Source organism: Trachypithecus francoisi, unplaced genomic scaffold, assembly GCF_009764315.1.
Source record: "Trachypithecus francoisi isolate TF-2019V2 unplaced genomic scaffold, Tfra_2.0 Contig00110, whole genome shotgun sequence".
NCBI classification, from domain to species: domain Eukaryota; kingdom Metazoa; phylum Chordata; class Mammalia; order Primates; family Cercopithecidae; genus Trachypithecus; species Trachypithecus francoisi.
Genome location: NW_022680476.1, coordinates 195,208 through 220,320, shown reverse-complemented (window position 1 = coordinate 220,320; position 25,113 = coordinate 195,208). Strand labels below are relative to the sequence as shown.

At 48.6% G+C, this 25,113-nt stretch overlaps 1 protein-coding gene across 6 annotated transcripts in view; it reads left to right on the top strand.

Moving 5' to 3' along the window:
• The window catches only part of ACSBG1 (acyl-CoA synthetase bubblegum family member 1), a 65,771-nt gene that overhangs the window by 37,710 nt on the left and 2,948 nt on the right, over positions 1–25,113 (top strand). For 4 of the 6 annotated variants that reach the window (XM_033237407.1, XM_033237535.1, XM_033237477.1 and 1 more), the window contains 11 exons: positions 3,475–3,695; positions 4,174–4,262; positions 4,568–4,688; positions 15,477–15,557; positions 15,647–15,796; positions 16,113–16,289; positions 17,330–17,511; positions 18,472–18,702; positions 19,438–19,655; positions 23,929–24,068; positions 24,611–24,854. In XM_033237407.1, coding sequence (XP_033093298.1) covers positions 3,475–3,695; positions 4,174–4,262; positions 4,568–4,688; positions 15,477–15,557; positions 15,647–15,796; positions 16,113–16,289; positions 17,330–17,511; positions 18,472–18,702; positions 19,438–19,655; positions 23,929–24,068; positions 24,611–24,854 — 1,854 coding nt within the window. Of the gene's footprint in view, positions 1–3,474; positions 3,696–4,173; positions 4,263–4,567; positions 4,689–15,476; positions 15,558–15,646; positions 15,797–16,112; positions 16,290–17,329; positions 17,512–18,471; positions 18,703–19,437; positions 19,656–23,203; positions 23,337–23,626; positions 23,712–23,928; positions 24,069–24,610; positions 24,855–25,113 lie in introns of those variants that run through there. The other 2 variants (XR_004443594.1, XM_033237727.1) reach the window with 2 other exon arrangements.

The window sequence follows — 25,113 nt, the reverse complement described above, 5'->3', positions numbered from 1 at the left end:
ATGGTGGTGCATGACTGTAGTCCCAGCTACTCGGGAGGCTGAGACAGGAGAATTGCTTGAAACCAGGAGGTGGAGGTTGCAGTGAGCTGAGATAGCACCACTGCACTCCAGGCTGGTCAATATAGTGAGTGAGACTCCATGTCAAAAAAAAGGAAAGACAGAAAGAAAAAAGAGAGAGATTATAAATGCTCAAGTTAAAACGTTTGGCTAGAGATCCCAAGACTCACCTCTGCTCTTCTTGGCAACCTGGGTGAACAGGTGAATACAGAGGAGTGTGAGCTTCTAGAGGTGAAAGTCGCCTTTTCTCTGGTCTAGGCCTAGGAGGAATCTGCGCCAGGAGGGAAGAGAAGTAACAACCACTGAGCGGCAACTGGATGCCAAGCCCTGGGCATGCTCTGAGGGCCATTGCACAGGATCCTTGCACCACTTTGTGGGGGGGTCAACATTCTCTTTTTTTTTTTTTTTTTTTTTTTTTGACAGAGTCTTGCTCTATCGCCCAGGCTGGAGGGCAGCGGTGTGATCTCAGCTCACTGCAACCTCCACCTCCCAGGTTCAAGCAATTCTCATGCCTCAACTTCCCAAGTAGCTGGGATTACAGGTGTGCACCACCATGACCAGCAAATTTTTGTATTTTTAGTAGAGACAGGGTTTCACCGTGTTGCTCAGGCTGGTCTTTAACTTCTGGCCTCAATTGATCTGCCTGCTTCGGCCTCCCAAAGTGCTAGGATTATAGGCATGAGCCACCATGCCCAGCCCTCTGTGTTTTTCTTAAGTAGCTTTATTGAGCTATAATTTATATGCCATGAAATTTACCCATTTTAAGTGCACAATTTGATTATTTTTAGCAAGTTTACGGAGTTGCAAAACATCCCCACAATCCAATGTTGGGGCATGGCCATCACCCCAAAAAGATCTCCTGTGCTTGTTCTACGGTCACTCCCCACTCCCACCTCTAGCCTGGGGCAACCAGTAATCTGCTACTATCTTTTCTGCCTTTCCTTTTTCGTACCTGGCTTCTTTCATTGAACATGTTTTTGAGTTTCATCCATGTTGTAGCCTCTATCCGTACTTTATTCCTTTTTATCTATTTTTAATTTATTATTTAATTTTAATTTTTTTTTTTTTGAGTCAGAGTCTCACTCTGTTGCCCAGGCTGGAGTGCAGTGGTGCGATCATGGCTCACTGCAGCCTTGACCTCCCACACTCAAACGATCCTCCCACCTCAGCCTCCCAAGTAGCTGGGAATTATATTCCCACCATGCCCTGCTAATTTTTTTTATTTTTTGAAGAGATGGGGTCTCACTATGTTGCCCTGGCTGGTGTTGAACTCCTGGGCTCAAGTGATCCACCCGCCTCGGTGTCCTCATGTGTTTACAGGTATGAGCCACTGCCCCAGGCCACTTTGTTCCTTTTCAGAGCTGAATAGCATGCTACTCTCTGACCACATTTTGTTTTTCACTTACAAGTCAGTGGACATTTGGATTGTTTCAATTTTTTGACCAATAAACAATGCTGTGAAGAACATCAGTGTGTAAGCTTCGTGGGGGACATGTGTTTTTATTTATCTTGGGTAGATACCTAAGAGTGGAGTTGCTGGATCACGTTGTAGTTTTATGTTTAACTCTTTAAGAAACTGCTAACCTGTTTTCCTACACGGTTGTACCATCTCATTCCCACCAGCACTGTATGAGGGCTTCTGTGTCCCCATGTCCTTGCCAACCCCTCACATTTGCAGGTGATGAAGATGCGGCTGAGAGAACGGTTTGTTAGGTCAAACAGCACACAGAGGCAGAATTGAGGTTTTTGAACCCAGGTGTACCTGACTTTCTGGTCTGGGCATGGACTTTAGCAAAATGCAACAGTTAGAGGCTCTGAAGAGGCAGATCAGCGGGGTCCACCAGGCTGGCATCCCGGGATATGGGGCAAGGCTTGGAGAGGGCTGAGGAGGGATTGTACAGGGCTCAGTAGCCCTTGACTCAAGCCACTACCTGAGGGCTCAGGGCTCCCGCATGGCCAGTGGCAGAGGCGTTCATCCGAGGAGGTCTTGGCCTCTGCCATACATAAGATCTTCTCTCTGGCACCCTCCCCTGCCCCGCCTGCATTTCCTGCAAGCTGCCATCTATCCCGTTTGGGTCTGGATATGTCCTTGTCATCCCCACTTCTGGCGCTCCACAGGAGGAGGAATGGGCTTTCCTGTCCCAGACCCCAGATCTTTACCTCTTTCTGCCAACCTCAGAGTCTGCATGCAACCTAAGAGTGTCAAAGAGAAGGAACAAGCTCATCTTATTCATCTGTCTGCCTCAGGGAAGGACCGGTGACAGGACAATGGGCAAGGTGGGTCTGGCCAGCAGGTGGCAGAGCAGCCCATGTGTCCTGGCCAGCCCTCATCCCTTCCCACCTTCATCGTGGAACCACCACCTTTGCCCTAAGGAAAGGAGGTCTCATGAGACCAAAGGGTCCAGACCACCCATTCAAGCTTCCTTTGCAAATTTGGAAAAAAAGAGGAAGAAGGAAAACGTGCATTTATGGAGCACCAGCCATAGGTCAAATCTTCTTCATATACACCCTTTCTCTTGATTCTCATGTCCACCCTGAGAACTGAGTCCTCATCTTTCCCCTGAAACTGATTCAGTGGTTCAGTGGCTTGCCAAAGTCTTGCATACTAAGTAGTAAACCTCTGTGCCCACCCACCACACACGGAGTAAGCCTCTGACTCTTAAAGGTGGGGTGGCACCCCCGACAATGTCCTAAGTGTGAGCTGTGGCATCAGGTACACCTGAATTCAAATCCTGACCCTGCACTTTCTCGATGTGTGATCTTGGGTACATGACTGAACCTCTCTGAGTTGCAGCTGCCCCATCTGTGCAATGGAGCTCTCCAAACCCATGCTGTGAAGACTAAATGAGACACCTCATTTGTGAGGGAGAATGAGCAAAGACTGTTGTTATTTCCTGAGACTGGGAGACTGGAGAGCAGGGCTGATGGTTTTCAGTCTCCTCCAGACTCTCGAGAGGGTCATTCTCTTTGGTGCTTTGACCTTCTGTCTAGTTGGATCTGTCCCCAACCCGTTCACAGGAGGGCAGGGAAAACCAGACACCCTGAAGGAGATCTGGAGTTCTGGAGATCTGACAGTTCCACTGTCCAACCTTGGGAGGCAAATTCCAGCTGGGATAAAAGAAGGAACAGAGTGTCTAGGCCTTCCGTCTTTCCTCCAGTTATTTCCTCTCATCTTCTTTGCTGCATCCCTAAACTTTGCTCTTCCTTCAAGGCTGAGTCAGATCTCCTCCTCTAGGCGGTCTCCCAGCCTACCCCAGCCTACCCCAGCCTATCCTTGCCTGCCAGCCTCAAAGCTCAGTACCTAAGGCATTTTCAGCACCAGAAGGGCTGCGAGCTCCACCCAGGGCAGGACAAGGGTCCCCTGGGGAAAACCTCAGGCTGGCATGATCCAAGCTGTGGTCTCCCCCCACCCCGCAGAGGTGGCACTGTGGACGACTCGGGCCGATGGGCGAGTGCGCCTACGCATAGACCCCAGCTGCCCACAACTTCCCTACACTGTGCATCGGATGTTCTACGAGGCCCTGGACAAGTACGGGGACTTCAGCGCTCTGGGTTTCAAGCGCCAGGACAAGTGGGAGCACATCTCCTACTCCCAATACTACCTGCTCGCCCGCAGAGCTGCCAAGGGCTTCCTGAAGGTAAGGGGGCCCTTCATGGCAAGGCCTTGCCCCTCCCCAGATGTGCCTGCCAGCTCTGGGCCTCACAGGCCACTTGCCCACTGGGCAAGGCTCTTAGGAACAATAACTGTAAAAGCCATCACTGTGCGTGGAGCTGATACTCCATGCTGGGCACCGTACTGAGCTTTTATTTGCTGAGCCCCTACCATGTGCCAAGCACTTGATACTCACTTTTCATTTGTGATCACATTCAGGGCGGGCTGGAAGCCCAGTGTGCTGGGCTGAGGGGCCGGACACACTCCCTGGGAAGGCCTTGGGAGGCGCAGTGAGGGCTGTTGAGTGACCAACCCCTTCTCCTCCAAGGGGATTCTCTGACTGAGGGGACCCTGGGAGGGTGGAGCCTGCAGGGTCCCCTGCAGTCGCAGTGGGGGCTCTGAGAGGGGCATGAGGGTCCCATTCCCTGCCTGGCTGACCTGGCCTGTCTGCCTTTGGCCTGGAGCTCGGCCTGGAGCGGGCCCACAGTGTGGCCATCCTCGGCTTCAACTCCCCGGAGTGGTTCTTCTCAGCAGTGGGCACAGTATTTGCAGGGTGAGTGGCAGGGGCAGGGATGGGGTCTCCAGTGGGTTGGCGGTGGGTAGAGGGTAGGGGAGGGTCCTTATCTCTTTTTAGTAGCCCCCACCCACTCCCCACCATCATGCCTCCTCCCTGGGGCCTTCTGGTGGACCTGCATCTGGCACCCTCTCTGCAGGGGCAGAGGCGTTGAGGTGCCTTGGGAGCCCCTCCTGCCAGGCTGTGGGAGCTCTCTGGGTCTGGGGGCTACAGATGTGGGGGTGGGGGAAGGGAGTGGCCCCTCTGCACCTCTCCTGAGGTGAATCTTTCTGGGTCTCCTACAGTGGCATCGTCACCGGCATCTACACCACCAGCTCCCCCGAGGCCTGCCAGTACATCGCTTATGACTGCTGCGCCAATGTCATCGTGGTCGACACGCAGAAGCAGCTGGAAAAGATCCTGAAGGTTTGGGGAAGGGGCAGTGGGCATGCAGTCAGAGGCTGGGTATCTCCATGCGCCTTCACTTCAACTCACACGGGACCTTCCCGCCCTCCATCCAGAGTGTCCTCATCCTCAATAGCAACCCTCTAAATCACACACAGCAAGCAAGGCAGGGCAACAGCTATTTACCCATTTGACAGGCAAGGAAATGGAGGCTCAAGGGACATGCCCCAGAAGTGGTGATAAGGCCTTGGGTAGGACTCCTGTCCAGTCACTGCCTCCCATGGCTTTCTCTTTGGGACAGGATCTCCCCTAAGGGGGAACAAGAGCTGTGGGGGGCCGGGGTCCTCTGGCAGTGGAAGGGTTATGTGCAGGTGAGTGGCTTAGGGCTCTGACATCTTGAGCACTCGAGTCTAGATGAGAAACGGGGTGATGGGGGTGGCGAGGGCTGCCACAGGATGAAGGTTGAGCCAAGTCAGAGACAGTGAGGGCAAAGCAGGAGCTCAGAGTGCCTCTAGAGCCAGCAGGGTCTTTTCTGGAGCGTTGATGATGCCTCCCGATCTAAGGCCCACCCCTAACTGGCTCTGTCCCCCCCATGCACCATACTGGGGTGTGGTAGTCTGGGGACACCTCTGTGTCTCAGCTGAACCCATCAGCCTTTGAGGCATTCAAGGGCTCCCTGCATCCCAAAGGAGGCCCCAGAGACTGACTTGTTGGCTTGCCTCTGATTCTGGAGATGTCACCTGGGCCACAGCTTCCATCTGTACCTGAGGGTGGGACAAATGGTCTCCAACCTTCCATGACTATGGGATCTGGATCCCCAGAGGAGCCAGAGCGGATGCCTACCCTCATTTCTAGTGGAGAAGTTTCCTGAAGCCTGAAAGAGAAAAGCAAGCGGGGCCAGTGGTTCCCAGCAGGGCAGTGCCAGAATCCTTGGGAGAGATCTAGGCTGCAGCCCAGACCCTTGAGGCAGAATCTCTTGGAGGGCTTTGTGACTTTGAAAATAGCCAAATCAGAGTGACTTTGAAAATAGCCTCAGCTGAGGCTGTGGGCAGCCCAGGCCAAGAATTTCTGGCTCACAGCAAAATAAAATGAAGCCCCAGGAAGACCCCAGAGCTGCCCTGGCTGGACAAAAAGCCTCTGAGCAGGGTTTAAACCCAGAGGTGGTGTAGAGAACCGGGTGAACACACACACTTGGGCTGGACCTGCCAGAGCTCAAATGTAGTGTGGCCTAGGGGAGGATGGTGACAGGCGCAGAGGTCAACTGGAAGGGCTGGTGTAAAGGTAACTCTTAGACCAGCGTCTGGCTTTTGGTGGGTGCCTGCGTTCATTTGCCAAGGTTGCTGGAACGGGGTGGCTTCTGGAGTTGGCTGGCCATTTTTGTGCTCCTTGGCTTGTAGACACATCACCCAGGCCTCTGCCTTCATCCTCACCTGGCATTCTCCCAGTGTCTTCACGTTGTCGTCCTTCTGTGTCTGTCTCTGTCCCAATTTCCCATTTCTATCAGGACACCAGGAATATTGGATTCGAGCCCACCTTAATGACTTTGTTTTAATTTCATTATCTCCATAAAGACCCTGTCTCCAAATAAGGTCACACTTAGAGGTACCAGGGGTGAGGACTTTGGGATATCTCTTTGCGGGGATGGGGACACAATTCAACCCATGGCAGCACCATATAAGTGCTTTTAAATCATTATGTTGTCATAGTCTTCACTTGTAAGACAAGAAAGAAAGGGGTTCTGTCTAAGACTTAGGGAGCTTTCAGAACCTGGAGGGACTGGAAAAGGCATTCCATCCAACACCTACCTTCTGTCCATTTCACACATGAAGAAACAGACCCAGAGTGGAAAAGGAGAGTCCCAGGTGGCGGCACCACAGCCCAGCAGTAGCAGTGGATAGAAACTGTTCATGGCACACTGGCTCCACTGAGTGCCCTGCAGACATTGCAGCAGCCTGAGAGATGGGTCTTCTCATTCATTTTACAGGCAAGGACACCAAGGGCCAGAGCAGTGAAGTATGGCTTACTCAAGGTCCCATCCCTGGCAGGTGGCAGTTGAGTGACTCTGTGCTGCAGGTTCTTAAGAGGATGCCATAAGAACCATTTGTGAGAGAAATCAAGGGGGCCACATCTCTCCACAAAGCATCATTTATGGAGAGCTTATAAAGTGCCAGAGTCTGCTCTGAATACCCTAAATCAGCAACTGAGGCAGAGCGAGCCCCTCCTCTTCCAGCGAGGACAAGAAGGAAATATATAGCTGTGGCCAGCTCCTTACAGCCCTTGGAGGCCACAGGCACTGTGAGACAGGGCTGGGGGAGGCCCCAAGTCCCATTAATGTCTGGGCTGGGAATGTCAGCAACCTTAGGGTTTCAACCCTCAGCCTATGGCAGCAGGGCTGGCTTCAAATGGGTGTGGCCCATGCTTCACCTCACACAAAGCCCGAGTTTACGAAATTCTCTTTCTTTTCCTTCCTTCTTCTCTTCTCTTCTCTTCTCTTCTCTTCTCTCCTCTCCCCTCCTTTCCTCTCTTTTCTTTTCTTTTTCTTTTTTCTTTTCTTTTCTTTCTGGCAGAGTTGCACTGTGCCACCCAGGCTAAAGTAAAGTAGCTCAATCACAGCTCGCTGCAGCCTCGACATCCTGGGCTCAAGTGATCCTCTCACCTCAGCCTCCCACGTAGCTGGAACTACAGGCATGGGGCTCTACACCTGGCTAATTTTGTGTAGAGATGAAGTCTTGCTCTGTTGCCCAGGCTGGTCTCAAACACCTGGCTTCAAGCAATCCTCTGTCTCAACCTCCCAAAGTGCTGGGCTTACAGGCATGAACCACCTCACCCAGCCTTGAAACTCTTAATAAGGTTTGAACAAGGGGTCCCCACATTTGCATTTTGCACCTGGCCAGTTCTTCCTTCGGGTTCCAGACCCCTCCAAGGGTTTGCTCTAATCCATGTGAGTGTACCCATTTTTATCCCATTTTAGGATTATTTCAAAACCCCTTTTTTAAATGGGCACTTGGGCCTACTTGTGTTCTACTCAGAAGGATGTATCAAATGGGCCCACTTCATGAATGAGGGGCTTGTCTTGCCTCCGTGTGGGATCCTTTTCTGTCTCAGCTCCTTTTGACCCTGTGTTTTCAAGATCTCTCATTCTGAACATCTCCATCCTGTCTGACTTGAATCAATACTTGATATTGGTTTGGATTATGCCACCTAAGATGAATTGCTCAGAGAGAATGAGAAGCGCCTTCTCTTTTGGCTCCCAGCAGGGATGCTCTGTTGCTGGCCCTCCCAGGTACCTTGGCCTTGCTGTGGCCTCAATTTCTTCAGGTTTGGCAGCTTCATAGACCCCCGTGACTTGGAGGCAAAGGTGTCATTGGACTAGTTCCTGAGCTCCACTCCTCACAGCCCCACCCAAGCACTGATCCAGCCTCTCCCAGGACAGGCTTAAGATTTGCTTGAGGGCCAGGCTGGCAGATGCCTGAGCTACTTGTACCACTTGTACCCAGTAGTCATCCCTTCTCAGCCTCACCTGAGGGAGTCACACTGGCCCTACCATTCCCTCTCTTATCGGAATCCAGGATAGGAAGGGTGGAAGACATTAAAAAGCCTCCCCACCCAGTAGGTTTTGCCAGGCCCTCAGGGAGGCCAACCCCCTTGTGTAAGTTGTTGGTCTAATCCAAATACCATCTCCCATCCCCCTTTTGCAGTTGAAGAAACTGAGGTCCAGAGTTAGGAAATGACCACCCCAGGTCAATATTTAAAAAGAAAGCTGGTTTTTTAAATGTTTGAGACAAGGTCTCACTTTGTCACCAAGGCTGGGGTGCAGTAGCATGATCATGGCTCACTGCAGCCTCGACCTCCTGGACTCAAGCAATCCTCCCACCTCAGCCTCCTGAGTAGCTGGGACAACAGGTGCCTGCAGCACCATCCTGGCTAACTTTTGTACTTTTACTTTAGAGAGACAGGGTCTCACTAGGTTGCCCAGGCTGGTCTCAAATTTCTGGCTCAAGCAATCCAAAGTCCTGAAATTACAGGCATGAGAGACCATGCTTGGTAATATGGTTAGGCTTTGTGTCTCCACCCAAATCTCATCTTGAATTATAATCTCCAGATATTTAGGGAGTGACCTGGTGGGAAGTGATTGGATTATGGGAGTGGTTCCCCCATACTATTCTCATGATAGTGAGTGAATTCTCAGAGATTTGATGACTTTATAAATGGTAGTTTTTCCTGCACTAATACACACTTGCTCTCTTTCTCCTGCCGCCATGTAAGACATGCTTGCTTCCCCTTCTAACACGATTGTAAGTTTTCCGAGGCCTCCCCAGCCATGCAGAACTATGAGCCAATTAAACCTCTTTTCTTTGTAAATTACCCAGTCTTGGCCAGTATCTTTATAGCAGTGTGAGAACATACTAATACACCTGGCATAAAATAAAATTTGTATTATGACAGTTTTCAAACAAAACTTTTTTTTTTGAAAGTAGAGAGAATCCCCATATATCTGTCATCAGATCCAATCATTGTCAATGTGTTTTCATCACACTTGCTTCTTCAATTGACCTTTTTGCTGAAGTGTTTGAAGGAAAATCTCTGATATCATATCACTTCATTATCTGAATACTTTAATATGCATCTCTAAAAAATATGAAATCTTTCTCAAATAAGCTCTGTAAGTTTATCATACCTAGCACAAGTAAAATAATTCTATCCTATCATCTAATACACATATGATGTCTTTTTTCCAATTTTTTGTTGTATTAAACACATATGACATAAAAACATACCATCTTAACCATTTTTAAGTGTCCAGTGGTAAGTGCATTCAGATTGTTGTACAATCTCCACTACCATTCATCTCCAGAACTCTTGTCATCTTACAAAACTGAAATGTTGTACTCATTAAACAACTCCCTATTCCCTCCTGGCAACCATCATTCTACTTTCTGTCTCTATACCCACGATGTCATCGCATCATTGGTTTATTTGAATCAGGATCTAAACCAGGCCCACGTGTTGCATGTGGTGGTGTCTCTTAAGTGTCTTCTAATTTAGAGCAAAGCTCTACCATTGACCAGTGTGGTCCCCAAATTAGCATCATCTGGGAACTTAGAAATGCAAATTCTCAGGCTTCACCGCAGTCTTACTGAATCATAAACTTAGTGTGTTGGGCCCAGCATTCACATTTAACAAGCCCTCTGGCGATTCTGATGCACATTCAGTTGTGAGAACTTCTGCCACAGACCCTGCAGTAACTAGGTGAGTCATCTTGTACAGGGTCTCATGTTCTGTGGTTGTCTGACTGCTTGCTTTTGCCATCAATTAACTTGTCCCTCTAACTTCTGTATTTCCTGTTAGATCTAAAGTCTTGATGCATTTCAGATTGGACTTTTTTGGCAAGAACATCCCATAGGTGGTACCATGTCCTTCACAGAGCACCAGCTCAAGAGGCACATGATGACAGGCAGTACCACTTTCAGTGATGTTGGGCTTCAGGTCATGATCACCTTCTCTTCTTCCACTGTGAAATTCCCCATCAACCTTTCTCCTAATGGTTTTAGCATCCCTTGATGATGTTTGCCTGAATTAATTATTTTATTAGGGGTAGCAAAATATTGATTTTCTAACTCACTGGCTGAAATTCTCCAAAGAAAGAACTTTCCCTCATTACCTGGGGCTCTTTGGTACTTGAGACACTCTGTTTGTACAGAGTAGGTGTGATAGAATAATGATCAATTTCTGTGAATGTTCCATGCATATTTGAAAGAATGTGTACTCTGCAGTTGTTGGCTGGAAGATTCTACAAATGTTAATTAAATCAAGTTGGTTGGTAGTGTTTTAATGTTGTCTTCCGTATCTCTGTTGATTTTCTGTCTTCTTGCTCTATCAAATACTAAGAAAGGGAATGTGGAAATCTCCAATTATTATTGTAGACTTATCTATTTTTCCTTCCAGTTCTATTAGGTTTTGCTTTATGTATTTTGGAGCTCTGTTATTAGGCATATACATGTTTAGATTATTATGTTTTCTTGATAAATTAACCCTTTATCATTAAGAAATGTCCCTCCTTATCCCTGGTAATAATTCTTGTTCCAAAACTACTTTGCCTCAAATTAATGTAGGCACTCCAGGTTTCTGGTAATTAATGTTTGCATGTATATATTTTTGTATTCTTTTAATTTTAACCTATCTGTGTCTTTATATTTAAAGTGAGTTTCTCATAGACAGCACATAGTTGAATCTTGCCCTTTTATCCAATCTGACAAAATTATGTATAAATCCACCATTTGGCTATTTTTTTATTTGTCCCATCTATTCTTTGTCCCTTTTCTTTTCTTTCCTGAATTTTTTGTATTTTTTATCTTGTTTTGCTTTGGTATTCCATTTGATCTCCACTGGCTTATTAGCTATCCTTTGTTACTATATCAGTGTTTGCTCTAATTTTACAATGTGCATCTTTAACTTGTCACAGTGTACTCTCAAATATACCAGTTTCCATGAAATGTGGAACCGTACAACAGTATACTTCCACTTCCCCTCCCATCCGTTCAGCTGTTGGCATCCATTTTACTTCTATAGAGGTTATAAACCCCACAAACATTGTTATTACTCTTGCTTTCAACAGTTGAGTATCTTTCTTTCTTTTTTCTTTCTTTTTAAGACAGGGTCTCACTCTGTCACCCAGACTGGAGTGCAATGGTGCAATCATGGCTCACTGCAACCTCAACCTCCTGGGCTCAAGTAATCCTCCCACCTCAGCCTCCCAAGTAGCTGGGACCACAGCCATGTGAGGCTGCAGTGAGCGTGATTGCAACACTACACTCCAGCCTGGGTGACAGAGTTAGACCCTGTCTTAAAAACCAAAAAGAAAAAAGAAAAAGAAATAATGAAAGACACTCAACTGTTGAAATCAAGAGTAATAACAATGTATGGTGGGGTTTATAACCTCTATAGAAGTAAAATGGATGACAACAGCTGAATTTTTGTATTTTTTGTAGACACAGAGTCTTGTTGTGTTGCCCAGGCTGGTCTCAAATTCCTGGGCTCAAGCAATTTGCCCACCTCGGCCTCCCAAAGTACTAATATTACAGGCATGAGCCACTGCACCCAGCCCAGATGAGTATCTTTCAGAGAAATTTTTAAAGAAGGAAGTAGTATGTTTCATATTTACCCACATTTTTTGCCATTTCTGATACTCTGTCTTCCTTTATGTAGATCCAAGTTTTTATCTTATATCATCTTTTCAGCTTTAAGAACTTTTCTTTAATATTTCTTATAGTACAGGTCTGATGGCAATACATTCTCTCAGCTTGTCTTTGTCTGAAAAGGTGCTTGTTTTTCTGCTCATTTTTTAAAAGTCATTTTATCTGATTTAGATTTATGGGTCCACAGGGTTTTTTTTGTTTGTTTGTTTTCTTTCAGCACTTTAAAGATTTCATTTCAGTGTTTTCCATTTGCATCTGTTTTTTTTTTTTTGAGACAGAGTCTTGCTCTGTCACTCAGGCTGGAGTGCGGTGGCACGATCTCGGTTCACTGCAACCTCTGCCTCTTGGGTCCACACCATTCTCCTGCCTCATCCTCCCGAGTAGCTGGGACTACAGGCGCCCACCACCACGCCCAGCTAATTTTTTGTATTTTTTAGTAGAGATGGGGTTTCACCGTGTTAGCCAGGATGGTCTCCATCTCCTGACCTCATGATCTGCCTGCCTTGGCCTCCTAAAGTGCTGGGATTACAGGCGTGAGCCACTGCACCCGGCCCATTTGCATCATTTCTAACAAGAAGTCTGTGACATCTTATTTTCGTTCCTCTCCACATAGTGTTTTGTTTTTCTGGCTGCTTTTAAGACTTTTTTCCTTTTTCGCTGATTTTCAGCAATTTGGTTATGTTGTATCTTAAGGTGGTTTTCTTTGTGTTTATTCTGCTCAGGAGTCATTGAGCTTCTGAAATTAGTGGATTTATAGTTTTAATCCACGAATTTAAATTTGAAAATTTCTCAGACTGTTTTTCAATTAAAACAATTTTCTGGGACTCCAATTACATGTATGTTTGATTTCTTGATATTGTCCCACAGGCAATTTTTTTCCATTTTTTTCTCTCTGAACGTTATTTTGAGGCTATGTTTAAGGCTTTTTAGGCCAGGCCTTTAGATAACCTTTACTTTAATGCCAATTTAGCCCCATCACTAAGACATGATCCTTCTGGGTCTCTGCTTAATGACTGATGGGGTCCCTCCATGCTGGTGGGGGAAAACGAGCAATTCCTACATCCGCCGCTGTTTGACTTCCACCCCTGGTCATTGGTCTTCCTCCAGCTTCATGGAGTTTCACCCTATGCATGTGCAGATGGAGAGCCAATCAAAGACCCTAAAATAATTTCTAGAACTCTTTCTCTATATAGTTCTCTCCTCTCTGGTATTCTGTCTCACAAATTCTAGCCACCTCAGCTTTCCTGAGTTCTGATCTTGGTCACCTCAACCCAGTAAGACAACTGGGTTCTGTATTCTCCTCTCTCTCTCTCTCCCTCTCTCTCTCTCTCTCCCCAACTCTGTCTCTCCCATAGCCCAAAAATTACCCCTGGGCAGAAAGCTGGGGCACACTTAGAGGCTCACCTCATCTGTTTCCCTCTCTCAGGGATATCAGTCCTGAGCTGTCTGTAGTCCAGTATCTGAAATCAATTGCTTTCTCTCCAAACAAGATGGCCAATGTGTACACGGGATGGGCATTGGGGCCCTGGGCGCCAGCTGGGGCCCGCTGGGATCCACCCAACTATTCTATTTGTCCAGTTTCCTAGTATTTACAGTGCAATAATGGATGTTACTCCCTTGTGATCAGAATCAGAAGTCTCAGGAAAATATATTTTAGCAAAAAATCATGAGTTCACACTGATATTTCTGTTATTTCTATAACATTTCAAATGTTATATTGTGAAGTTTTAGCTTACTTTTTAAATTTTATTCTTGTATTTCTTTTATTTTACCTTAAAATCTTAGTTCCTAATAGGATTAACATAATCCTATAGTATACATCAAATAATTTTGAAATAGTAGTATCAATATTATTACCAACAATAAGGCCAGGTGCAGCAGCTCATTCCTATAATCCCAGCACTTTGGGAGGCCAAGGCAGAAGGATCTCTTGAACCCAGGAGTTCAAGATCAGCCTGGGCAACATAGTGAGACCCTGTCTCTACAAAAAAAAATGTAATTATCCAGATGTGGTGGTGTGAACATGTAGTCCCAGCTACTCGGGAGGCGGAGGCAGGATCATGGGAGCCCAGGGGTTTGAGGCTGCAGTGGGCCATGATCATGCCACAGAGTAAGAACCTGTCTCCAAAACAAAACCAACAAAACCAGCAAAACAAAACTCCAGAAACCAATAAGACTATTGCATATAATTTGAAATTCCTTTCTGCCTTTAGAGTAAGTGCCACTAAAAAAGAGGAATCAAAGTGCACTATTATAAAATTCCTTGATCTTGATGTAATTCTGTGTGTGTGTGGTTATGTTGCTAACTTAGTATGTGGTCTAATTCATTTCTTTCTTTTTTTCTGCTGGTTCCTTGATCTTGGGCTAATTCATTTATTTCAGAGTGTTTTCAAGTTTTAGGAACTCATTTTTTCCCTTTCTAAAAATTTTTTAGTGATCCTCCCCCACCCCACAAAGATATGGCCTCACTGTATTTCCCAGGCTGGTCTCAAACTCCTGGCCTCAAGCAATCTTTCTGCCTCAGCCTCCCAAGTAGCTGGGATCACAGGCATATGAGCCATCACACCTGGCTTCCTTTTACATATAACTTTATTTTTCAAATGGTTGAGACATTTACATGATTCCAAAGTCAAAATCATGTGAGATAACACTCAAAGAATTTTTGCTTCCATCCCTTTCTTCTTACCTTTATTCCCTCTCTGCCTATACATAGTGAATTCAATCAGGTTTTGGTTTAACCTTCCAGAGTTTCTTTTTTTGTTTGTTTATTTTGAGACAGAGTCTCCCTCTGGAGTGCCGAGGCGCGATCTCTGCTCACTGCAACCTCTGCCTCCGGGCTCAAGCGAGTCTCGTGCCTCAGTCTCCTGAGTAGCTGGGATTACAGACATGCACCACCACACCTGGCCAATTTTTGTATTTTCAGTAGAGACGGGGTTTCACCATGTTGACCAGGCTGGTCTCGAACTCCTGACCTCAAATGACCCTCCTGCCCTCAAATGACCCTCCCGCCCTCAAATGACCCTCCGCCCTCAAATGACCCACCCGCATTGGCCTCTCAAAGTGCCAGGATTACAGGCATGAGCCACCGTGCCCGGCCTCTTTTTGTAAATATAAGTAAATACATGTTTGCATACATATATTTACATTGCACCCCTTTCTTACACAAATATGGTATACTATATGCAGATTGTAAACATTCCTTTTTTCACTTAATAATATATCCTAGAATAATATATCCACTCACTCTCTGCACATAGAATTCTCTCCCTCTCTCCTCTGTGCTCTGCTCCTCTCCCTCTCTCTCCTACAGTCACATAGCACTACTCCATTGTGTGGCCGGGTCATGGTTTGTTCAACCGAGCCCCAGCTCGTTTTGGGTTTTCCTCCAATGAGAAGCCATCCCCAGCCCCCTGGCTATCCCCACCTTTACTGCTCCCAAGTTCTCAGGAGGGAAACTACGGGTGAAGGGTGGCAGTTGTCCTGCTGGGGTCAAAGGTCAGATACGGGGCACCCAGAGACATTTGCTAAGCAGACTCACACAGGGAGATGGGGTACTTTTTAGAAGGTGACATTTCTCTTGCTGAAACCTGATCTATTTTTCCTGTCAATGCAGGTCTGGAAACAGTTGCCACATCTAAAGGCAGTCGTGATATATAAAGAACCTCCTCCAAACAAGATGGCCAACGTGTACACGGTATGGGCAGTGGGGCCCTGGGCACTAGGTGGGGTCTGTTGGGCCCACCCAGCTGACCTAGCCTGCCTGTTCCCTGCATCTGGCTACAGATGGAGGAATTCATGGACCTGGGGAATGAAGTGCCCGAGGAAGCCCTGGACGCCATCATTGACACCCAGCAGCCCAACCAGTGCTGTGCGCTAGTCTACACTTCCGGCACCACTGGGAACCCCAAGGGTGTGATGCTGAGTCAAGACAATGTAGGACAGACGCCTGGTGTGGGGGTGGGCAAGGGGGGTTATGGGTGAATCTGGGCCATGGCTTTGCCCCAGTAGCCCCTGGGAAAGCTCCGTGGGCCCCTCTGCTCTAGGAGCTGGGATAGGTAGAACAGCCCATCAGTCTGTGGCCCAGACTGAGCCCAGCAAGGGGGAGGGGAGGCCTGTCCTGGGGTTTTCAGAGCCTGCAGAGATGCCACAGAGGCACCACACTGGGGCTGGCCCTCAGAATGGCCACAGTTGTGAGCACCGCCAGGGCTGGCTTGTGGACACTGCTGGGATCCATCTGCTTGTCCTCCAGATCACGTGGACAGCACGGTACGGCAGCCAGGCTGGTGACATCCGGCCGGCAGAAGTCCAGCAGGAGGTGGTAGTCAGCTACCTGCCCCTCAGCCACATTGCTGCCCAGATCTACGACCTGTGGACAGGCATCCAGTGGGGGGCCCAGGTCTGCTTTGCTGAACCCGACGCCCTGAAGGTCAGTCTGCCTTTACTGTGCGTCCATCCCAGCCCGTGTGCCAGGCCACGTCCACGTGTGTCCGTGGGCCCTGAGTGTGCATTTGTGTGTGTGCTGTTCCTGTGCATGTATCAGTCAGAATTCTGTCAGCTGCAATGGGCACAGTCTGACTCAAATGACCAAACAAGAAGGTAAACTGGGTCGGACGTGGTGGCTCATGCCTGTAATCCCAGCACTTTGGGAGGCCAAGGTGGGCGGATCACAAGGTCAGGAGATCGAGACCATCCTGGCTAACACGGTGAAACCCTGTCTCTACTAAAAATACAAAAAATTAGCCGGGCGTGGTGGTGGGCACCTGTAGTCCCAGCTACTTGGGTGGCTGAGGCAGGAGAATGGGGTGAACCCAGGAGGCGGAGCTTGCAGTGAGCGGAGATCGTGCCACTGCACTGCAGCCTGGGCGACAAAGCGTGAACCTGATGCCATTACATAAAGTGGAGTGAGAGTGGTTCACGGGACTTGTAACACGATCAAGTACGGGTGTCCTCAGAGTATCACCAAATGGCTACAGCCCCTCCCTGAATCCCAGCCTCACAGGATATACCTGTTCTTGGGACCCTTATTTTAACTGTGAGGAAAATGTTCCCAGAAACCCCCCAGCAAGTTTCCCTCCACCAGTATCTCAGTGTCCCAAAGTGTCACCTGTCTGTTCTCAAACCAAATGCTGCCGAGGGGAATGGGATTCTTGTGTCTGAGTTAGACTCATGGAGAGTCGCCACGCTCAGGGCTGGGATGAGACTGAGGTCCTTCTGAAGCACTGGCTGCCTGACGGTTGCCTGACGGTTGCCTGACGGCTGCCTGACCGCTGCCTGCCACCAGGGTTCTGTGAGCAAAAAGCGAGGCGACAACCATTGAGGAAACAGTATGTGCCATACCTTGTGTGCAGGTGTGTGTGGGTGCCCGTTGAGCATGTGTGTGCCGCCGGCATGCCTGGCTGGTGAGAGGGGGCCCCTGGGCCCCAGCTGCCCCCGACCCAATAGGGCTGCCTCTTCCGGTGTGAACAGGGGAGCCTGGTGAACACGCTGCGGGAGGTGGAGCCCACATCGCACATGGGGGTGCCCCGGGTGTGGGAGAAGATCATGGAGCGCATCCAGGAGGTGGCGGCTCAGTCTGGCTTCATCCGGCGCAAGATGCTGCTGTGGGCCATGTCGGTGACCTTGGAGCAGAACCTCACCTGCCCTGGCAGGTACAGAGGGCCCACGGGCCGGAGGCCTGGGGAGGCAGTGCGCTGGGTCATAACCCAAAACACAGTGAGGGTCTGATAGGCCATGCCTGTCCCGGCTCCAGTGGCCGGGCAGCTCTGGAGACCCCATGCAGATGCCCCATCAATGACGGGGCTTGAGCTCCTATGCGTTTCACAGGGCCTGCTGGGGAGAGTCGCTCCACCTTTGGATTCTGACTGGGAGGACTAACTTGCTTTCTCTGAAGTGAAATTCACCTCCCTTGGAGCAGCTCCTGGCACAGTCTCCTGAGGTCTTCTGTCCTCAGTAGGTGGCTGGAGAAGGGGCCACAGTGATGAGGACTTAGCCTTTCCAGCCTTTTCAGCATCCCAAGTAACCCCTCAGATGTCTCACCCTTTCTGTCTTTCTATAGCTTTTAAAATTCCCACATAGTTCTATGGAGGGTCAGTGATATAAATCTGGCTTGGTTTCAATTTAGAAGTAGTTTCCATTCCTCATGTGTCTGTGAAAGGGTATGTTTCATGAGATGTGTGTACGTATCTGAGCATCCACAGTTTCATTTGCACAGACATGAAACATGAACATGCATGAACAAAGCAATTGTGGGCTTCACTGGGGTCCGACGTTTGTACATGTGTATACACGAATACATACTTCAAGTCTCTGTGCATGTGTATTTTGTGTGCAAAATGGCATGTGTCTTTGTTGTTGCCTGTACACCTGTACACAGCTGAATCTCTTTGACTTCCTGGTTCAAGACACATTTGCACACAACCATGTGCCTGCATACCCACATCTGCATGCATGTTCATGGGCAGGTTCAATATTCAAACCAACCAAGTGGAACAGACAACTGGAATGGCCGAGCCAGGGTGTTCTCACTGAATACCACCCTTTTAGTGTGTGTGTGTGTGTGTTTGTGTGTGTGTGATTTCTTCCGTGAACCATTCTCCCTGTCCCACCAGCGACCTGAAGCCCTTCACAACCAGACTGGCAGATTACCTGGTGCTAGCCAAGGTCCGCCAGGCACTGGGCTTTGCCAAGTGTCAGAAGAACTTCTATGGAGCAGCCCCCATGACAGCAGAGACACAGCACTTCTTCCTGGGCCTCAACATCCGCTTGTATGCGGGCTACGGCCTCAGTGAGACCTCAGGCCCCCACTTCATGTCCAGCCCCTGCAACTACCGGCTGTACAGGTGAGTCTCAAGGCTGCTGCACACATGCACACCCATGCGCCCTTGCTGGTACTCCTTTGTGTCTGCTTGCTGAGTGCCCTGGGGACCACCTTCTCTTTGCAAGCCAGTTGGGTCCCAGAGACCTGGCCACTGGGCTATGGAGCCCCTGAGAGCCAACACTGCCCTCTTGGGCCAAGTCCCTAGCTTATCCTCCTCAGTCTAGTGGGGGTGGCCTCGGCCACTTTGTTGTGTGAGTCTGTGGTTGAAAACAGCCTGCACAGCCCAGGTGTCCCCTGAGCAGGGGTCTACCTCTGGAGCAGTTTTCCTCTGGCCCCTCCCTCTCATGGCGTGGGGTATGCTCCAGCATGTTCTAGGAGAGTGGATGGCCCAGGGGCCAGCTAGGGTAGAAGTTGGGGGGACCAGGCCAGCCTCCTAATGGGCGGTGAGGGCAGTCAGTTCTGGGGAGTGATTTGCAGGATCATCAGTTATGATTAAATATCTCCTCTCCCTGCCAGCCTATCACAGTGCTCCAAGTTCTACCATTACCATTTCAATTGTTCCTTCCTTCCTTCATTCCCTAAAACTCTTAAACTGGCTCTACCTTTCAGCTGTAAGTCCCTGTTAAAATACAAAAGCCCTGTGAGGTGATACCTTCTAGCCATCAGTGAAGACTGAGCTGTTGGGACCCCGGCTCCCCAGTGGGGGCTTGGAGGAGACAGCTCCCTCTGATCAGTCTCCTGGCCCCTCCCTCGACAGCTCAGGCAAGTTGGTGCCCGGCTGTCGGGTGAAGCTGGTGAACCAGGACACAGAGGGCATTGGCGAGATCTGCCTGTGGGGCCGCACCATCTTCATGGGCTACCTGAACATGGAGGACAAGACGTGCGAGGCCATCGATGAGGAAGGCTGGCTGCACACGGGTGACGTTGGCCGACTGGATGCCGATGGCTTCCTCTACATCACTGGGCGCCTCAAAGGTGAGCACCCCAGGCCAGGCGCGGTGGCTCATGCCTGTAATCCCAGCACTTTGGGAGGCTGAGGCAGGCAGATTGCCTGAGCTCAGGAGTTCAAGACCACTCTGGGCAGCACAGCAAAACCCCATCTTTACTAAAAACGCACACAAAATTAGCTGGGCGTGGTGGCATGCACCTATAATCCCAGCTATTCAGGAGGCTGAGGCACGAGAATTGCTTGAACCCGGGAAGCAGAGGTTGCAGTGAGCTGAGATCGCCTCGCTGCACACCAGCCTGGGAGACAGAGTTAGACTCTGTCTCCAAAAACAAAAACAAAACAAACAAACAAAAAAAGGCAAGCGCCCTGGACAGCTGCAGTGGGGTGGGGGCAGGAATTCCACTGCCACCACTGTTTATACCAGCTGCTGGTCTTGAACCTTTATTAAGTGTCACGCACCTTTAGTGACATCATTTTATTTACTCTACTCTCCTATGGGGCACGTACTATTAACCTTAACTTGTTAATGAGGACATCCAGAGAGGTTAAGTAACTTGCCCAATGTCACCCAGCTAGTAAATGGTGGAGTTGGAAATCAGACCCCTAGAGAAACAAGGCAAGTCTTTCCAGAAGATTCAAGAGCATAAGTATTATGTATTTTTATATGCAGACACAGATGTGACGGGGAATAGCATGCAAATTGGATATAAAATTTTAAATAAGACAAACTTCCCACAGAGACAGGTATAGTTGGGGATGCCTCTGTGGAAGGATGTTCTGCCTGCTTCACCCAAGCTGGTGTCATGCCCGCAGCACCCACGTGGGAATCCCGCACCAGGGCTTCATAGGGGAAACTGAAGCTAAGTGAGTAGGGAAACTACTTTGTGGACATCATGTAGGCAGTGTGCGACCGTGCCTAGGCCCCAGCTGATGGCCATGGAGGCTTGGTCACCCCAGGGAGGGACAAAAGGTCGCAGTGGCGTTTGGGCCCTGGGATGTGCAGGCTGGTGAGCCCTGGCAGGTACCCTCCAGTGAGACCCCAGGAGTGACAGGTGGCTGCTTGGATGTGCCATGGGCGCCGCCTAGTGTGCCTCTTTGTAACGGCAGATGAGGGGACCCACATCCCTGCATGGGGGAGGATAGTAGCCAGAAAACCAAATTCAACCAGAGCGGGCCCTCCTTTTAGAACTAGTATAGTGAGAGGTAAGGGTCCAAATAGTTTTTCTCCAAATACATATCCAACTGACACGGCATCCTTTCCCCATTGCCTTGCAGTGATACCTTTGTCCTTTATGAAGTGACTGTCTATGAGAGGTCTATGTGTGGACTCCATTCTGTTCCCTTAGTCTATTTGCCTATCTGTGCACCAATACCCAGTGTCTTAATTTCTATAGTTTTATGACAGGGCTAGATATCTGGCTTAGCCCTACAACCTTGGTCGTCTTCTTCAAGATGACCTTGGCTATTCTTGGCCATTTTCATTCCCATATGAATTTTAGAATTATTGTGTTTCCTCAAAAACTGGGTGGAATTTTGATTTTGATTTCATTGAATCTATAGATCAATTTGGTGAGGAAAACACATCTTTATAGTATTATCTCTTCCAATTCACAAATATGATAAATCTCTCCATTTACTTAGGTCTTTTATTTTATTATTATTATTATTATTATTATTATTATTTTTTGATATGGAGTCTCGCTCTGTCGCCCAGGCTGGAGTGCAGTGACGCGATCTCGGCTCACTGCAAGCTCCACCTCCCAGGTTCACACCATTCTCCTGCCTCAGCCTCCCGATTATTTAGGTCTTTTTAAGTTTCTCTCAATAATGTGTTATTTATTTATTTATTTATTTATTTATTTATTTATTTATTTATTTTTGAGACAGGGTCTCACTTTGTTGCCCAGGCTGGAGTGCACTGGCATGATCTCAGATCACTGCAACTTCTACCTCCTGGGCTCAAGTGATCCTCTGGTCCAGCTTCACCCTCCCAAGTAGCTGGGACCACAGTTGCAAGCCACCACACCTGGCTAACTTTTTATTTTTGTATAGAGGGGGTTTTGCCATGTTGCCCAGGCTGGTCTTGAGTTCCTGAGCTCAAGCCATCCTCCTGTCTCAGCTTCCTAAAGTGCTGGGATTATAGGTGTGAGCCACCGCATCCATCCTATGTTTTCTAGCATAGAGATTTTTGCACATCTTTCCTTATATTTACTTCTAAGAATTTTTATGGTATTTTAAATAACATCACTTAAAAGCTTTTTTCAGCTCAGATGTTGCTGCAAAAAGTTTTTTTGTCTTCTATTTGTTTGCTGCTGGCATATAGAAATACAACTGCTTTTTGCATATTGGCTTTGGATCAAATGACCTTTTGTGGATCATTTGATCAGACCACATATTCAATCCAGTAGTGTGTATATTCTTTTGAATTTTCTATGGACACAACGATATCATCTGCAAATGACAGATGAATTTTTTTCTTGCCGTATTGCACAGGTTAGGACCTCCAGGATAGTGTTGAATAGAAATGGTAATAGTGGTCATCCTTGTTTTGTTCCTGATTTCAGGGGAGAAGCATTCACTATCTTATCATTAGTATGTTTGGCTGGGCACAGTGGCTTACACCTGCAATCTCAGTACTTTGGGAGGCTGAGGCAGGGGGGTTGCTTGAGCTCAGGAATTCAAGACCAGCCTGGGAAACATAGTGAGATCCTGTCTCTATTTATTTTTTTAAAAAATATTAAATCTTAAAAAAAGTATGTTCGCTGTAAAAATTTTTAGATGTTCTTTATCAGATTAAAGATGTTCCTTTCTAGGCTTAGTTTGCTAAGGGTTTTTTAAAAAATCATTTACTAATGGTAAAAGATGCTGGTGAGAATGCAGAGGGCGGTGGTGAGGAGAAGAGGGCAGGAATGAGGTAGCAATGATGAGGCATATGTGAGGGAGGCTGGTTTTTTGTCTTCTCATATTTCCAGAGTCTGCCTTTTCCTCTTCACCTGACTTCTGCTGTCCTAGACAAACCCTGATCATCTAGACACTTGCCATGGCTTCCTCTCTAGCCAGCCTGCCCCTGAATAACCACTCTTCACCCCAGCTACCTACCAGAGTATCCTAAAACTTTGATCTCACACCATTCAGTGATTCCCACCTGCCTGCCCACAATCCAGCTCCTGAGCCAGCACTGGAAGCCTCTGAGATCTGCCCTACTACTCTCCAGCCTCTGCCTCACTTGCTACCTGCAGTTCCCTTAAGGCCTGTGAGCTTCTGCTTCTGTCCTGCCCTCTGCCTGCCAACCCCATTCATGTTCAGCATGCAGCTGGGCCTGATGCTTCCCTGCCCTGGCCCTGCAGCCCCTGTGCCTCCGTCTGTCTCGCTGCCCCCCTGCACTGTGGGCTCCTTGCAGCCATGGACAGCCTTGTTCTATTCTGTGCCTGATGTCAGCACAAGACCTGTGCACAGAATGTGGCCAACTAATCTTTGTTGAATTAGATAGAAATGAGGGACAGGAGTACAGTCTCACTAAAATTAGTCAATGTGCATTCGTTAAATTTATTTTATTTAATTTATTGCCATCTAGCCTAGAAGTAAGCCATCATTACTATCAGAGAACAGCAGGCTAGGGCACTGAGTGCCTGGCAGTCTGTTGGACAGAAAGAAAGAAGGGGAGAGGACCTTCCAGGGAGAAGGGCGCAAGCAAAGGGAGAGGCATCCTAGCAGGGCAGGTGAGAGCATGGGCTCTGGAACTGGACTGGATTTAAAATCTTAGCTCTGCCACTTACTAGCATGTGAGCTTGGACAAGTTACTGAATGTCTCTGTGCCTCAGCTTCCTCATCTGCAAAACAAGAGTGTCTGCTTCATTATAGGTTTATTGTGACAATTAAATGAATTACTCTATGTGAAGTGCTTAGCATGGTGGTGAGTGCTGTGTGAGTGACAGGGATGGTCACTTTGCTTAAGCAAAGGCAGGGAAGGGAAATGACACGGGCTATTTGGGACCAGGAACTGGGGCTGGCAGAAGGGGACATGGATGAGATGCCTGAGCAGGCTGAGTCTTGGACGACAAGCTGAGGAGAGGGAACCCTGGGTGAGCATTTGTCGTTGGGGTGCTGCCACCAGCCCCCCAGCAGGTGTGAGTTGCTTTGGAGGGCCTGCCACTGCTTCTTGGCTCCCAGAGAGGGGCCGTCTCCAGCTGTTCTGCCTGCTGTGCTGAGGTTTCCGGGCTGTGGCTGAGGCTTGGGTTGTGGTTCAGCTGGGGCACCTGGACTACATTCTGTGCCGGGGGCCTGGCCTTGCCTCCCCAGAATTAATCATCACAGCTGGTGGGGAGAATGTGCCCCCTGTGCCCATTGAGGAGGCCGTGAAGATGGAGCTACCCATCATTAGCAACGCCATGCTGATTGGGGACCAGAGGAAGTTCCTGTCCATGCTGCTCACCTTGAAGGTGTGTCTGGGGGGCTCCGGCTCAGAAGGAGCAGCCAGTGAGGGGGTCTGTGGGTCTGGCTGGCAGCCACATTCAGCACAGGGCACATCCAGATCTCATGGCTTCATTTTGGAATGACTCAAGTCCATGCTGCCTGCACTGTTGGAGCAACTGTGGCATGCGGAAATTCCTTCTGTCCCACATAAGCCACCGTGATGATCCTTTACATGTTACTGGCACTTTCCCGTTTACAAAGTGCTGCTGTCCTCCCTCGTTGCTCTCTGCAGGTACTTGAGCCCCAAGGTGGCAGACAGGCAGGAGTTATGGTCCCCACTTTACAGACAATAACGTCACTGACCGAGCCCTTCTAATTATCAGACCACTGCTCCTTCCACAATGACACGAGGCTCAACACAGTAGCAGCTACTCATTCTAGAACCATCTCTTTGAAACAGAGCTCACATAATTCACACCCTTGCCGACAGCAGTAAGACCTCCTCCAGGACCAGGGCTTACGTCTTGTGGGGTAAGGCTTGGTCCTCATCTGATCTCTGGCTTTTCAGTGCACTCTGGACCCAGACACCTCTGACCCGACTGATAATCTGACTGAACAAGCTGTGGAGTTCTGCCAGAGGGTAGGCAGCAGAGCCACCACAGTGTCCGAGATCGTAGGGAAGGATGAGGCCGTGTACCAGGCCATCGAAGAGGGAATCCGGAGAGTCAACATGAATGCGGCAGCCCGGCCCTACCACATCCAGAAGTGGGCCATTCTCGAGAGAGACTTCTCCATTTCAGGTGGAGAGTTGGGTACGTTTTTTCTTTTCACCGTTGCAACAGCTGTGTGGGAAGGCAGAGGCCATGGCAGTGCCTAGGAGGTGCCTGTTATGAAGCAGCCATGGCAAGGAGAAGGTCATGGTAGGAATCTGGGTGACACCCATCTACTTCCTGTTGGAGGACACTGATGGCTCCATGCATGGGCTTGTGGTTATGTGGAACCTGTTGAATGTATAAGATATGTGCTAGAACTTTCTTTTTTTTCTTGAGATGGAGTCTCGCTCTGTCACCC